Source organism: Leptodactylus fuscus, chromosome 10 (genome assembly GCF_031893055.1).
Source record: "Leptodactylus fuscus isolate aLepFus1 chromosome 10, aLepFus1.hap2, whole genome shotgun sequence".
Lineage (NCBI taxonomy): Eukaryota > Metazoa > Chordata > Amphibia > Anura > Leptodactylidae > Leptodactylus > Leptodactylus fuscus.
In genome coordinates this window covers 26,553,280-26,568,955 of record NC_134274.1, presented here as the reverse complement: position 1 = coordinate 26,568,955, position 15,676 = coordinate 26,553,280, and the positions used below count along the sequence as shown (strand labels likewise).

General features: G+C 41.9%; 1 protein-coding gene across 1 annotated transcript; it reads left to right on the top strand.

The window, feature by feature from the left end:
* Nucleotides 1-13,510, top strand: ZNF365 (zinc finger protein 365). The gene is made up of 5 exons (XM_075257547.1): nt 1-109; nt 4,025-4,765; nt 9,279-9,459; nt 10,252-10,289; nt 13,055-13,510. Exons 2-5 carry the CDS (start codon nt 4,038-4,040, stop codon nt 13,305-13,307), a joined length of 1,200 nt encoding a protein of 399 aa, XP_075113648.1. The 5' UTR covers nt 1-109; nt 4,025-4,037; the 3' UTR covers nt 13,308-13,510.
* Nucleotides 13,511-15,676: the final 2,166 nt, after the last annotated feature.

Genomic DNA, 15,676 nt, shown 5'->3' with positions numbered 1-15,676 from the left:
TGGATGCCCAGCATTCCTCCAGCTCTGCCATGTACCAGTGTCAGCCATGCTCTGACTTACGGCTCTGCTGAAAAAGAAGGCATTTTCTACAGCATCAGCAACAAGTCAGGTAAGTGTGCATTGCTCTGCTGTCATTGCAGATACAGGCAGGGTAAGGATGATGAGATTTACCGTCCATTAACCCCTGCCGGTCTGCCAGCATCCAGCACAGATGCAAAGCATCGCATAGAAGGAGGCTGCCTTCCTGTAGATTAACCCCTGAAGAGGACAGCCATGACAGCTCAATGCAAAATAGTCTGCCTTCATCATGCTATAGTGTATTATTCCGTACGTTTAATGCTTTAGACGTTCTGTACCTTACGTGATTTCATGGGTTAATCCATCTTGTGTTGGAGACTAAGAAGGACGCATTACCTACTGATGTGGTTGCATGGTTACAAATCTCCAAGTGGGAATGTTCTGCAATGTGTATTCTTGTGTGTATATGTCGAATATAATGGCGCTGCCTAAATAAAGGTTAATAATACACAGGCATTTACAAAGTTAGCCATACTGGGTATATTCAGTGTTACACTACCAGCCCTGCACAACACGTTATGTTATTTTGTAATAAATATTGTGTAACATTTTGGTTAATAACTAGCTATACGTAAACAAGATTTACTGTTTTTGTTTGTTTGTTTCTTTACAAATAAATATCCTTTGTCCATTGCAGAGTTATACAATTTTACAATATATTTTCTGCATTTTGTTACAGTATTCAAGATCTTCGCCTGCAGACATTTAATAGAAAGCTCCAGAGGATTACAATCTGTCCTAGTCGTGTGATGATCAAGCAGGTGCAGGATTTATTACAGTCACAGGACTATCTCATAATACCGTAAAACCTATGGCCATCACATGACCAGGGCAGAGTTTTGTTTCCTGCTAAAACAATGAGAATATTTATGAATGACAGCAAGCAGAGATTTTGAAAACCCTTAAAAATTGATAGAAACTAACAATATTTAAAAAAAAAAAAATTCTATGCGTTCTATGTCGTTTTCCAAGGACTAATATTTATATACTGAATCCAGAATACCCCTTTAAATGTCAGTACCCCAGCTTAGACCTATTGTTCAGTCAGAGCAGGAAAATCCATCCTGGCCATGTGATGGCGTATTCTAGTATATCCTCTACGTTAGTAATAAGTCATGCAACTCTGAGAATCACATGACCAGGACAGATACTAATCCTATGGAAATATACAATGAATGTTCCATTTAATGACTTTATACTGAGATATAGTGAAATACAGTACCATGAATGAGCTTAAAGAGGACCTTTCATGTCCTCAGTCACGCGCACCGTCGGCTTTCCCGTTATGTTTCATGGGGCTGGAGATATTGGTGCCGTTAGTTTCGACACCGATTTCTGCCCACTGTCAGAAAGGCGTTCCTTACAGTATAGCTGGGCTGTGAGGAATGTCCCCCCTGACAATACTCGTCCATAGCCCTGTACTGTCAGAGGGGGTGTTCCTTACCGCCCAGTGATGACGCTAAGCTGTAAAGAACGCTCCCAGTACTAGTCTATGGATGAGTACTGTCAGGGAGGCATTGTTCACAGGCCAGCTAGACTGTCAGGAATGCCCTTCTGACAGTGGGCAGAGATCAGTGACGTTATATCACCAGACCCGGGGCACATAACGGGAAAGTCGACAATGCGCTGCATTCAGAGTACGATCGGCTTTCTAGTGGTGTATAAAACCACATGTGCCTGAGGACATGAAAGGCCCTCTTCAAGGCAAAGTTCCCACATTGTGGAAATGCAGCGGAAAAACGCGCCAGTAACGTAATTTTGGTTATTCTCATCTACATGTTGCAGGTAAAAAAAAAAAAAAAAGGCTGCAGAAAAGCTGCATTTTCAAATAATGAAGCTGTGTTTGCTACAAGAGGCTCTACCCTAAGGTTAAGGCCCCACATTGCGGAAACGCAGATTTTTTTGTTGAAGATTTTGCTGCATTTTTTTTTTTTTTGAGCCAAAGGCAGGAGTGACCCCAAAAGGAAAGGGAAATATATAGCAAGTACTTATACGGCCTTTCTGCTCAATCCTTAACCCTAACTTTGGCTCAAAAAAACCTCATCAAAATCTGCAACAAAAACAGCTGCGTTTCTACAATGTGGGGCCTCAGCATAAAGGGGATTCTCTTTAATCAGCACTTCTTTCCTGTCCATATTTTAAGGCATGTGTTAGATTACTATGGGTTTTCAAGTCCTCTGTGTGAATGTTGAGGTATTGAACAAGCATCAACAACGCTTCGTTTACTTCTTTGGGATCCTTTAAATGAAATAAGAGAGAATGGAGCAGTCATCACGTATGCTCAGTAATATTGTGTTCACAGAGATCCGGGGGACCCTCATCCTTATGATTGCTGGAGACCCCAGTGGTTAGACCCCCAAATAATCAGGCTCTTCTCCATACTACACAAGTAGTGAACTGATATTCAGTCCCATAGCCTGCAAAGACATAAAGAGATAAAAAGAAATAAAATAAATACAAAAAATTAATTTTGGGAACTGGTGACAGCCTAAGTCTCACAGATATCAACAGACAAAATCGTAGGAGGCATGAATGAAACCAATCAGACATCTGGTTTTAGTTTTAGATCTTACTACTATCTTCAGTACACTATAGTTTAGTGAGTCATCTCAGCATAAGGTAGGAGAATATAAATTTCACTGGCTGCAAAATTCTATTTTCACAATTAATGCCTATTACACAATGGAATTTCTTGTTCATTTTTAGGCGGATTCCTCCTTAATTCGCTAAATTCTGCCTCCATTGAGATTGAAGCAGGAAGGTGAAAAAATAAACATTCTGTTCAGGTTTGCCACAAATAACACAGCTGATTTAGCCACAGAGTCTGTGGTATGAGCCACTCTGGTTATCTCGGGCTAATCGTTGAGTGGAAGCCACAGAGCGGAATTGGAGGTGGAAGTCACCCTTGAATTCCTCTTCCATTTGTGCAGTATGATCATAGCCTTAAACTACTTTGAGATCACTGTAATTTTAATCTACTCCTATGGACACCCAATTTTGGCTACCCTCTGAATGGGCCATCTAATCAGTGTTTTATTATTGGCCTTAAATGAGGATCTTTCACCAACTCCAACTCATTGCATCCTTAAATAGGGGCTGCTCTACTGATTCTGGCACAGTTGGAATTTTTTTTTCTCTAGCCCCCACTGTTCCCAAGCAATCCTTTCTGTTAATTTCAGCACAATCATGTTTCCTACTGTCAAGTGGGCGGTCCATGGCTGGAGCAGACCATCTGGGACCGCCCATGTGAGAGCAGAAAGCATAATTATTCTTAAATTAACTCAGGAATGGTGTGGGCTAAAGAAAAAGTTCCAATTGTGTCACAATCGGTGGAGGAGCAGCTATTGAAGGATGCAAAGAGTTGGTGGAGGTGGTGAAAAGTCCTCTTTAAGGCCGGGTTCACACGGAGTATTTTGGCTCGTGATTTGGTACGTAGATGCCGCGGGAGCTTTTGCGGGCCGTATACACTCCCATTGTTTTCAATGGGAGCCGGTACCATATAGACGGCGCTATTTTGCGGCCACCGCAAAATCACGGCCGCAAAATAGCGCCGCGTATACAGTACCGGCTCCCATTGAAAACAATGGGAGTGTATACGGCCCGCAAAAGATCCCGTGGCGTCTACGTACCAAATCACGAACCAAATTACTCCGTGTGAACCCGGCCTAAGACTGGGGCCCCATGGGACGGAAACGCCACAATTTGCCCAGCGCGGTTTTGGATACTGCAGCATGTCAATTATATCAACAGAAATGCCGGCAGTTTCCCCATAGGTATTTGTTCTGTCTATAACGCTGCGGGAAGAATCGCGATGCGTTGCCACCGCGGTTTTTCCCACAGTGCTTTTTGCTGCGGGATGTCCTGTGGGGCCTTAGCCTAAGGGATTATTTTTTTTTAGCAGACCATGTTTTAAATATTTTAACATATCATATTTTATATATTACAGTTTGTTTGGTGTAATGCAACAGAAAACCTCTGAAGCTGGCAGGTCCCCATGGCAGGACTCGGTGAGAAACGGTAACTTGTATAAGCCTTTTCGCTGCCCACAATGTGGTGAGAACGCACGTTTCAGAAGCTTATCCTCTTTGAGGGCACACCTGGACTATATGCACACTTATGATGAAAGATATTTTTGGGGTAAATCAGGAGTATTTTGTTCACTGAAAGAAGCTGATCTGGAGAACTCAACTGAACCGCTCAATGAAAAGCAGATGGAATCTATCGATGATACAATCAATCAAAAAAGCTCATCATCGACTTATTGTGACTTAAAAAATGAGGGCAGGAAAGCCAGCAGTCCTATACAGATTCTATCAGACAAGCCTTCCCCTCTTGGTAAAAGCTCCTTACAAGACAACTCGACAAAAAATCACTATATCATTGGATATCCCATGACAAGTACTAAGTTTCAGCTCGATCCACAAGAGAAGTCAGTGCTTAACCAACTTACTGAAAATGTTGATAAGAACATAGAAAAGAAAATTGATAATCTCAATAAGGAACTTTGCCAAAAAACTTCAGAACTTTTGGAGGTACGTGCGGCCTTTCTACAGCTGTCCCAGAAAAAGCAGGAAGTGCAGCGGAGAGAACGAGCGCTCAGTCGGCAAGTGGATGTGGCCGTGGAACTGATTGCAATTCTTCGTCAGCGACTTACAGAGTCCGAGCAGGAGCTCCAAAGGAAGGAGGAGTAAGTTGGCATTTGCTTTAAAGGACAGTGATACAATTGTTATATCTCTATAAAGGTTTTTGTTTTGTTTTTTTATAAACTATAATTTTTTTGAGGAAATTTTGGTGTGGTATACAACAAGCGGGGAGGTGCTAAACACTTTGTGTCCCAAACAGATCTTAAATCAGCATGGTGTATACAATAGTCAAAAAAAAAGAGAAGAAGGGGGACATCTAGAAAACAAAGGGAAGAACAAGAAGGGAAGAAAGAGAGGGGAAAATCAAGAATGGGCAGGGGGAGGGAGTATAAGACCAGAAATCGTACAAGATACAGTACGTGTCCCAGGGGTCCAGATAGATTGAAAAGCATTTTGATTGTTATTGAGACTCACAGACAACAACTAGAGGCTATGAATATGCTTCATTCTGGCCAGTAGCTCAGAGCCTGTAGGGGGAGTCGTGTTCCTCCAGTTTTTGGTAATTAGAGTCTTCACTGCTGTGCAGAGGTACAGAAAAAGCCTGGATATCTTCTTACATAGGTGTCTAGGAGGGAGGTTTAGAAGGAACGTAAGTGGGTCCAAAGGGACACCCTGAAGGAAAAGTGCATCCGTCAATGCCTTGACCTCCATCCAAAAGCCCAGGATCAAGGGGCATTGCCAAAAAATTTCATAGAGTGCCCACCATGTTATGGCAGTGCCAACACACTGATTTAGGGTTCAATGTATGTAGAAGTGCTGGGGTATGATACCAATGCATCAGCAACTTATATTGGGTTTCCCTGAAGGTCACACACTGGAAGGACTTCATAGCATGGGACCATCTGATGCTGTCCTGTAGAAAATAGCTTGGCAACTTCAAAAAGTTTTACAACCTGGAAAAGGTCAATATTGGATTGTTAAGAACTGGTACCCCAAGTGATCAGCTGATAGCAGATAGCACAGTGTACAGAGCACTAGATGGCTCAATACACTGGGGCAGATGTATAATACACCAGGCTTAGTAAAGGGCCTGACTGGTGCAGGGAGTTTAGAGATTTATGAAGAGACTGTGAGACTTGTAAAGAGGCTCTGCCCCAGAATGGAAAGCTATGCCAGTTAACAACTGGCATAGATTCCATTTTAGCTCAAGCCAGAAAACTGGTGTAACTCATATTGAATCCCCACCCTGCTCTGCTCACATTCGCACAATTTGGAGAGCAAGACACAGTTCAAGGCTTGTGGTGTACATTAGCACAAGAAAGAGCCTTGTGTCAAATGCGTGCCATAATACCATCCCTCTGCATCTTCTGGTGTAGATGGGTTGATGAATACCCCCACTGTGTTTTGGCTGTTTTGTGCTATTCCAGCTCAGGCAATCACTTTAAGGTCCCGAACAAGATTGTAGGAATGCTCATTGGCCTATGTATGGGGCGAAGACCAATATCACATGAAACCAACGTCGTGCCTGAAACCCCACTGATGCCCTCATGATGCTGAGGGTAGAGCTGAGGCCTTTACTTGTTTAGTGTATAGGTTTTAATGCACTGAAGACAGAAAGTATGTCTAGGCTAATCTAATCTCTTCCTACACATCCTTTCTCCTTCTAAGCATTTAATCCCAGATTAAACTATTCCTCCAAGTTAACACATGGCCTCTTGGGGACTATATAAGTGAGAGACTTTTCACAAGTAAAATAGCTTGTGCCTCTATTAAAACATCTTCTCTCTCTTCTATATGTGCATGCTAACAATGTGCAATAGAATTGCAGTTCCTCAAATAAATCCATAACATATATCCTCTTGGATTACATATAGATATAATTGTATCATACAAGATTGTTCCTCTAAAAGGTGACTGAATAAGTAGTCAAGAAGCAGCATAAAGCAGCACAATTGCCTTCTACTGCTTCTACCATATAACTTTGCTCATCCTTAGGGTTAAAAATAGATTATTAACCATCAGTAAGGGCAGGATGCAGCCCACTCTCCTCAATTTCTGCTGAGACGGTTGTTAAAAATACCACCGTTTCATAGAACCAGGAAGAACAGGTATATCGATTCGGCCCTGAACCCTGAGTAGGACAGGCAACCTGCCATTGTTAAGATTCTCAGTGTTTCTGTTCCTGTTTTTCCACCTTGCAGCTGTCTTTTTAAGGTTACTATTCCCTCCAGCCAAGCTCTGCCTGGGGATGCTCAGCCTGTCAGAACTTTGAGACACAGATCCAATCCTGGGTTGAGGCGGGGTATTTAGACTTCCTTTTAGCATAGTCACTTGCTTGTTTCTGAAGCTGGACTCTTTTTGTTGTATTCCCCAGTGGGTTACCCAGCACTCCTAAACATATATAAGTCAATCTGCATGTCTAAAATACATTGGTAAAAGTGGAAATTATAATATATGAGAAATGTGTAACACCATCTGCTGCCAGCATTAAGCAAGTTTAATCCAGCTGTCATGTACAATTGACTCACAGGTTCTTAGAAAATGTATTTATTTTATTACCTTTCATACAATTGTTCATCTTTTTCTGCTATACTGTACTGTACTGTAACTCGAAAACATTGCAGCATGAGACCTCAACTCTGTGAAAAACAAGTAATTGGTTCCAAGCCTTCCAAAATGTCACCACAAATAACAAAAAAATGAGCACTAAAAAGAAGCTGATAACTAATACAGATAAAGCAAGCCTATGTGTAAGAGTCAGAAAGGCTGCTGGAAGCTGGAAATCACTTTCTATGATGATGATAGGATGCTCGCTAGGGTCCTGTACTGTACATATAGTGTACCAGAAGAATAAAATGGAATTGGAATGGAATTGACTTCAATTGAATCAGAGTTGCAGTACTGGTTCCCAACCACTACACAGTACACGGAGCCAACTGCTTCCAGCTCCATGCACTGTACAGTATAGTACACAGATCGGCATCTCTGAACAGCTTAACAATAGACCATAAATAATATAGCATTTTAACAGGAGACGAAACACCTTTCGACCACCTACTTTATAAATTACTTTTATTACCCAAAATGCATATTTACCTTTATTGCTAGAGCGGTCACGTGACCGCCCCAGGCACATATGCAGAGGATCATGTGATGATCTGTGTGACTGCTTCCAAAACGCAGTGTTACGGGCTGTATCCCCACCCCCTTCCTTCCTCAACCTCCTCTTCTCCTCCCCCTCTCTTCTGCAACCCTCCCCGCCCCGACATACCTGACGCCCCTGCCGGAAAGGTAAAGGCTAAGGCTGAGTTGACATGGAGTATTTTGGTCAGGATTTTGAGGCGGAATCCGTCTCAAAATCCTGACCAAAACAACGGCTTCCATTGAAATCAATGGGAGCCAGTCAGTTCTTTTTTTCCGGGAGCGGTCTGTTTCTGCTCCCGGAAAAAGAAGCGAGTTGCTCATTCTTCAGGTGGATTTGCCTTGCAACATCTGTCTAAAGACACTCCCCCTCCCGACTAGGCCCATTCATTTGGGCCTAATCTGGAAAGGAGTGCGTTGCACCGGCATCCAGTCGCAGCTACCGTTTTTTTTGGTATGGAATCTGAGGCGGCCTAAAGGATTTATGTGACAGAAAGGATTTGTAAACTATGGATTAGACAAACAAAAAAAATTATCTTAAAACCAGATAGTAATTTGATGAGTGGATGACGGTGATAGATGCTCAGGTCACAGTGACATGAAAAACATCAACTACATTGCTGAGGTCAGTATAAACAAGGACATTCAAGTCACAATGACATTGTAGCCATAATGTTTGGATCTACAACTACCAGCAGACATTTCACTTCTATGGCAGTTTATGAGTGACTTGAACAAGTTTGTAAACTATGATTTGTGATTTTGCAACATCACATATGTTGATCACTTGTGTGACACATAGCAATTGCCACATATGTGACATGAACGGACACACACACATAGACACACCTTGTAGGAAACACAGAAGAGGAAGAACTCACTGAGAAATAAAAAAACAAAACTGTATTCACAGTTTTGCCCTACTAAGTCAGGATCACAAATTTAGGTTTAGTTCACACATTGTTTTTACACTGCACAGGTTTTCACAGCCTTTAAATCAGCAGTCCCCACCAATGTAAAAGCTGTAACAATACTGTACGGGTATGTTCACACGGCGGAAAATGGATTCCGTGTGTGAACATACCGCGCGGCTAGCCGCGATGGAATGCCGATGCAGTGCACCGCCATCCCATTGCTCATTCCTCTCCGGATTAGGCCTGAATGAATGGTCCTAATCTGGGAGTCTCGTGCCGCGGACGAGCGAGCCGCGGAATCTGTGGGAAGAAGGGGCATGTTGCTTCTATTCCGCTACTAGCTAGCAGAAAAAAGAAGCGAGTGGCTCCCATTGAAGTCAGTGGGAGCCGATTTTGGCAGAGGATTATGAGGCAGATTCCGAGTTAAAAATTGCTGCCAAAAAACTCCATGTGAACTAGCCCTAAGAAGATTTGTCGATCACTGTGTGCAGATAGATGTGTAGTGCTCAATGAGCCAATTAAATCAATGTCTTTTTAAGATTTTTTTTTGTTTGTCTTACAGGGAAGTGGTTTCTATTAATCACTATCTGGAAGCTGCTGCTGAGAAGGAGTTCAGAGGGAAAAGGAGGCTTCAACACTTTATTGAAAACCTGCTTCAAAGAGTGGAACTTGCAGAAAAACAACTGGAATTTTATCAAAACCGACAGATCAAAAACAGTCAGCCTAATCCTGAGGATGCCATGGTAAGATATTAGCATTTCTCTGGGTTACTATTTTTTAACAAAATTTGGAGTAAATGTATGAGTACCATCATACCGTTCCTCTTCTTCCATGTAGCTTGCAGCAAATTTAACTGGGTGAAAGAAGGAACAAGTCAAGTGTTCATTGAAATATTCAGATGTATGTGGATTTTAGTGATGATGGAGATGCCATTGGGAGATAGGGGTGAAGGTTTTTCCATCACTTTTGTTTGCTGCAGCCTTAAAAAAAATACCACCTGGGCATCATCTTATCTTGTATGGGAACAAAAGTTTGGGCGTCCTGCTTTATCCCAAACAGTTAGAGGGCTCTGCTGTACCTTCTAGATCACTGTTGGTTTTACCAAATTTGGCAGGCATGGTCAAACTTACTTAGCTTTAGTTGCAGGCTTCTTGTCCAGCACTATAAGATCAAATTACTGAACATTTAAAAGCTGGTGTATGATTTATTCTTACATTTCTGAGAAATATCATGCAAAACTTACCAATTTTACAAACCTGTCCATTACCTAGATATTACTGTTGCACACTTGGCGCTCCCTTCTGTTCTTTTGATTCCGTATTAGAACGTCCACATTATGTGTCCTGTGCTGATGTGGTCACACATGCCCAATAGCTCGGTCCCACTGCACGGATCCTCTTCTATAGGTGATACGTAAATAATAAAATTCGTTTTTCTTATGCCTGTACTTATCAGTAATGAAAAATTCTTGATATGAATGTGGATTGTTTGTATTATATTATTGTGTATAGATAACCCTTCTTTTCATCCATCAGGTTGTACATTTTCAAGCTAATCGGAAAAGCAAGTGCCAGTATGTATATTTACTCTGTATTTTTCTAACATCTCATTATCTGTTACTCTTCATCCTACGTTCAACTTTATTTTCTCAAAGTACTTTCCATCATAAACATGGATAAAGAAAGAAACCTGGGGTCAGCCTTGGTTTACTAATCCAGCTCCATCAGGTTTATGTTCTCTCTTTGCGGAATATTTTCCAACATTCAGTTAATACTTATTCATATTATAAATTTTCCCTATTAACAATTCTAGGACATCTTTTCTTAGAATTTCTTGTTCTATTCCACTGGACATCCATGGGGGTTCAGGATGGCACAACTGTCTCTCCTGATGCTGCCACCCTCTGAGGTCCCTATGGACACGGTACTAAGTTCACACCACTAGTGTGGACACTGAAAAAAGCTTTTTAAACAGGGTCCCGATAAGCCTAGAAGTTGGAATATAAAAAAACTCACTGAATTCAAAAAATATTGTGCCCACCTATCAAAACTATACTCACTGAGAAATCCTAGGAGGACTCTGATGCAATAGTATAAAACTTAACTTTTAATAAGATAAATAATTAAAAATGTAGTTCAGAACAAAGAGTGGTCAATCTTTCTTTGTCACACTCAAGACCAACATGATTGCCGTAGCAGATCAAATGCCTATGGACTTTGGCATACCACTCCCACTCACTGCACTCGCAGCAACTAAGGGGAATGAAAATTCAATCACAGGGATAGGGATATGGGCTTTGACCAATAGTCATTAATGTCTAGAGTTAGATATATACTCTAAAGTAGGTACAGACCTCTAGCCCTTTCCTCCCTGTAAATACCATGTCATAGCTAATCCAGTGGGAGTGTGATCAAATAGCATGGGATTCCAAATAAATGATACAGCCTTCAACACAGCACTTGCACCTGAGGATACTGGCCTAATGCCACACCAACAGGACTCATGCCAGATGAAAAGCTGAATTTGGATCCACTAAACTCCCCACAGAGAAGCTATATATGACAAGTAGCTAAATAGCCCTGCCACCATTCACATGCCCAACGCGTTTCCACTATTCAAAGTATCATCAGGGGCTGTCTCAGGGTATTTTCTGCAACAGTTGATGCCATTGCTGGGAAATAAATTGTGTAGCGTGACCGCAGCGTGACCGCTCTGATGTCGGCGGTAACCTCCGCTGCAAATGAACCACTATATAAGGCACCCGACTCCTCCCCTCCTCACACCCTCCTCCAATCCGAGGGCTGGCACAGACGCAACGTCACGCATGCGCGCTAGACCCATCTCGTGCGTCCTCACACTAACTCCGTGCGGGACACTCGCGCATGCGTGAACGAAAGCTCTGCTACATAAACTACATCGGAGCCTGCTACATACACGTCAGCGTGCCTCACACGCATGCGCTACTAAGACCAAAGCGCCGTGCCCATGTTACAGTGTCCGTATGAGCTAAGCAATGTACGCACTAAGGCACTGGTTCACCTCCTTCTCTCAAAGACTTGGGGTAGCAGATCAAGGCTATCTCCCCACTGTACATCACCAGATTTCTGCCACAAGTTGCATACCATTCTCCAAACGTACTGCCAATGTGCCAGCAAGAGGATCTCTTGGGGGAGCCAAGTTATAAGATAATATCTCCAGTCCCTATATGGCAGACTTCAGTGCTGAAAAAACCGTTACTCAAAAAATGATCAGCTATTACCCTGTAGATGCTAACCCCTCCTAGACACACCACCCCTTTCTTACAGATATATACTCATACAACAGAAGTTGGAATATAGGTCGTTATGCTATTGGACATATGGGAAAAATATTTATAAAGCAACTAACTCCTTTCAATTATTTGTAGTTGCACTTTGTCCCAAACACAATGAGAGAATTTATTAAGAATGACGTTTCTTGCAGTCTTAGTCCCCAACTAGTATGACACGAGTCTGAATTATTAAGAAGCTCCGACCTGTTTAATAAATCAGGTTCAATCCCATGTGCCAATGTGTAATTTCCTATATCACTCACAGTGGTTTTCTAATGCGAGTTCTAATAAATTTGTTAGGCTGAGACATCTCCACTTCGTCCATCTTGCTCTCTGTCCCACTTTGCCTACTTTCACAAAAAGTGGCTTGCAAGGCAGATAACAAACAATGTGGCACATCCAGGGGCGTAACTTGGAAGGTGCAGTCGCACCGTGGCCCAGGAGCCTTAGGGGTCCCAGAAGCACTGGCATCAGTATTGAGATTGCAGCTTCCATCTGGCCCATAAGCCAAGGAGACCCACAGATTACCCGAACCACACTAAGGGTGATTAAATTGCTTAGGAACTGTAACCATTACTATCAAGAATTCATTGTAGGGATGAGGCAGGGGGCCTTGGGCAAAAGATTACGCTAGTAGTTACACTACGGGGCACATCTTTGGTGTAAAAAAAAATAAAAAATGGGGGAACAAATTGCATCCCACACTAGAAAACTGACCTTCGGGGGTTCATAATTTCCCCCAAATTACTTATGGCTCTGTTCAAGTCTTAGGGTTTATAGAATTGGGTTCTACTAGTAATGCCAGTCATGACAGCAATTCATTAAATAAAGAAGTATCTTCATGTATTAGAAGACCCATCTTTGTACCATTATATAAGAGGACATATCTACTCTCTACCACCATCTAAGAGCACTGTCTGCTCATTACATCCACCTACAAAAACCCATCTTTTCCTTACATCATCTAAGCACAAGGCTCTAAAGCCAAGGTAAACAGTAAATGTCCATTATTTTCTTTATTTTCATAGGAGTCGAGGAAGTTTCCACCTTGTTAACCACATTCACGATGTAAAGCCTCAGTCTGCACAGAAAGGCCGCACTTACATTAATCGCGTAGGCATACAGCCGATGAAATTATTGCACGAGTCAGGCGACTCTCCAAGGGATCTATGGAAGCCGCAGAAAAAAAATGACCCGACCGCTTCTGGCCGAAAAGTTCACAGCAAGACCAAAATAGGCAAAAAGACAGGCATGTGTAATAATGTCTATAAACAGTACTGAATCACATATTGTTTACATTTTGTAAGAAAAAAAGGGAAAAGAGTATTTTATGTCCGGAGGGGGAACTTTTTGCTCTGTGTAATTGTATATGAGAAATAGCAGCAAATCTTTACTCCCTTGTTGCCAGTATCTACTGGGTCTGGCTAGAAATATTGCTACTGTATGTTCATACTAGATTATTCCTTATGTTGATGATTTGCACATGAACACAACTGCTGGAAAGTTTATTTTTGGATATTATTTTAGATATTGATATTTAAATATATGTTGAGATATGGATACAGAGAGATGTTAAATGCTTTATGGAAAACTGAACTCCTTTCGTGTGTCATGTCATCCACCTGAATGATTTATTTACTGATAGATTAAGGATGACAATGCTTTTAAGAGCACTCATTTTGAAATGCAATTCCATTATAAATGTGTATATATAGCTTCAATGGTAGACAACACCTTCTTAAAGGGGCATTTCAGTGGATAGTATTAGTCACATACCCACTGGGTGCATGATAAACGTTCAGTTTGTTGGGTTCTGACTGCTGGGACCTCCACTGATGGTTAGAATGAAGAATCCCCCTTAAAGGAACATGAAAATGTACAAAAAACAGCCAAGTATTTCCTTCCTTCTTTTAATACATGTTAGGGCTAGTTCACACGTGGGCAAAGGGGAGGTTTTTGACAGCGGAATTCGCTTCAAAAACCTCTCCTTTAACATGGTGGTCTATGTAAACCACTAGCTTTTTTTTTCCTCCTAGCGTTTTCCGCCTGAAGAAGCGACATGACCTTTCTTCAGGCGGAAAACGCCTGAAGAATTGCATAGAAGTGAATGGGAGGCGAACCGCGCGGTTTTCGCCTGCAGTTTCTATAGCACATATAGGAAAAAAAACCCTAGCGAAAACCGCTAGCGAAAACCGCGTCAAAAACCTCGTCAAAAACCGCGTGGAATGCAAAAAACAGCGTCAAAAAAACTCCCCGAGGTTTTTTACCTCGCACAAATAAGCTAGGCGGTTTTCACGTGTGAACTGACCCTTAGTGAATAAAAGACCTACATGTAGCAAACAGGTACAAATAAATTTCATACTGCAGAAGTTATAGATGTGCTATATAAGGTGTTCTGGGCTGTTGAGCTTAGAGAGTACCGATCACATATGATTATATAGCTATAGATAAGAAAATATCTTAGCGACAAAACAATCTTATAAAAAATGTTTGTTAAAATAATAATTATAAGTAAAAAAGTTAAAGAAAATGTATTTATTTATTTTTTATGTATTTATTCTTTTGTTGTTGAAATCTCCATTAGAAAGGTTTCGTACCTTAAACTGACCATATGGATAGATTTTTTTTGTGCACTACACTTAGTGCTGTGCAAATTATTAAAAATAATTACCGGTAGATTAATTCACCAGTTCAAGAAATCGTGATTTTCATCAGAATCATAAAAATGATTAGTTACCCCTGCCATGGAGTCTGATATATATTCCATGCAGGCTTTGTCCTACTTATTGCAAGCAGTTTCCTCCTTGTAGTCAGGGGTGAACCTACCTTTTTTGCTGCACGAGGCAGATGACAGAAAGCAAAGGGGGGGGCGGGGCGGAGCGAAGGGGGCATGGCGGAGCGGCGTTAGCAGGCAGGGAGAGGACCTGCTCTCTGCCTGAGTGTGAGGGGAGGCCGCTGGAGCAGCACTGCATCCACAGGGCCTCCCCAATCCACCGCTCGGTGACGGTGACGCTAAGCCAGTCCAGGACAGCTTGTCCTGGACTGGCTTAGGTAAGCAAAAACGCTGCCCTCCCTGGGGCCCTGGCATAGCGCCGCCTGAAGCGGTCGCTTTAGGTTGCCTCATGGGAGGTGCGGTGCTGCGTTGTAGTCAATAGTTGGTGGTAGGACATGGAAGCGTGCAACAAATATATCCGACTATTTCCAAAAACCTGAAAACTGAGATTAAAATAAAGAATAAGCTTTAAAAAAAATTAGAGACTTTATTTTTAGGAAAGAATTGCCTGACCTTACTACAGTTATGATCTCAAATTTTTCATCCTCAGTAACCATATTTTTTCTGCAACATACAAATCATATTTAGGCCCCATGCACACAACCATGGGTGCCATCCGAGCCTGATGTGTCGTTCCGATCTGATTATAATAGAGCTATCCGGCTCCGTGATATCAGAATGGGAACCCTCACCGAAACACATGAATCACTTGATCCGTGCAACTTCCATTAAAAAAATTGGCACCTAACTGGCCTGCACAGTCATGGGTATGAGGCCGAATGTAACAAACGTTGCAGCGAGTTTGTTGATCAAACCTCAGTGAATATTACTAAGTGATTGTTCACATGTAGTAGGCGTTGTTCTTTCTGTTCTTCTG

Excerpts from the sequence above, each read along its gene's own strand:
- ZNF365 (XM_075257547.1), top strand. The coding sequence starts at position 4,038 with ATGCAACAGAAAACCTCTGAAGCTGGCAGGTCCCCATGGCAGGACTCG. Across the intron at positions 4,766-9,278 it reads GAGCTCCAAAGGAAGGAGGA|GGAAGTGGTTTCTATTAATC; the intron begins GTAAGTTGGCAT and ends TTTGTCTTACAG. Across the intron at positions 9,460-10,251 it reads CTAATCCTGAGGATGCCATG|GTTGTACATTTTCAAGCTAA; the intron begins GTAAGATATTAG and ends TTCATCCATCAG.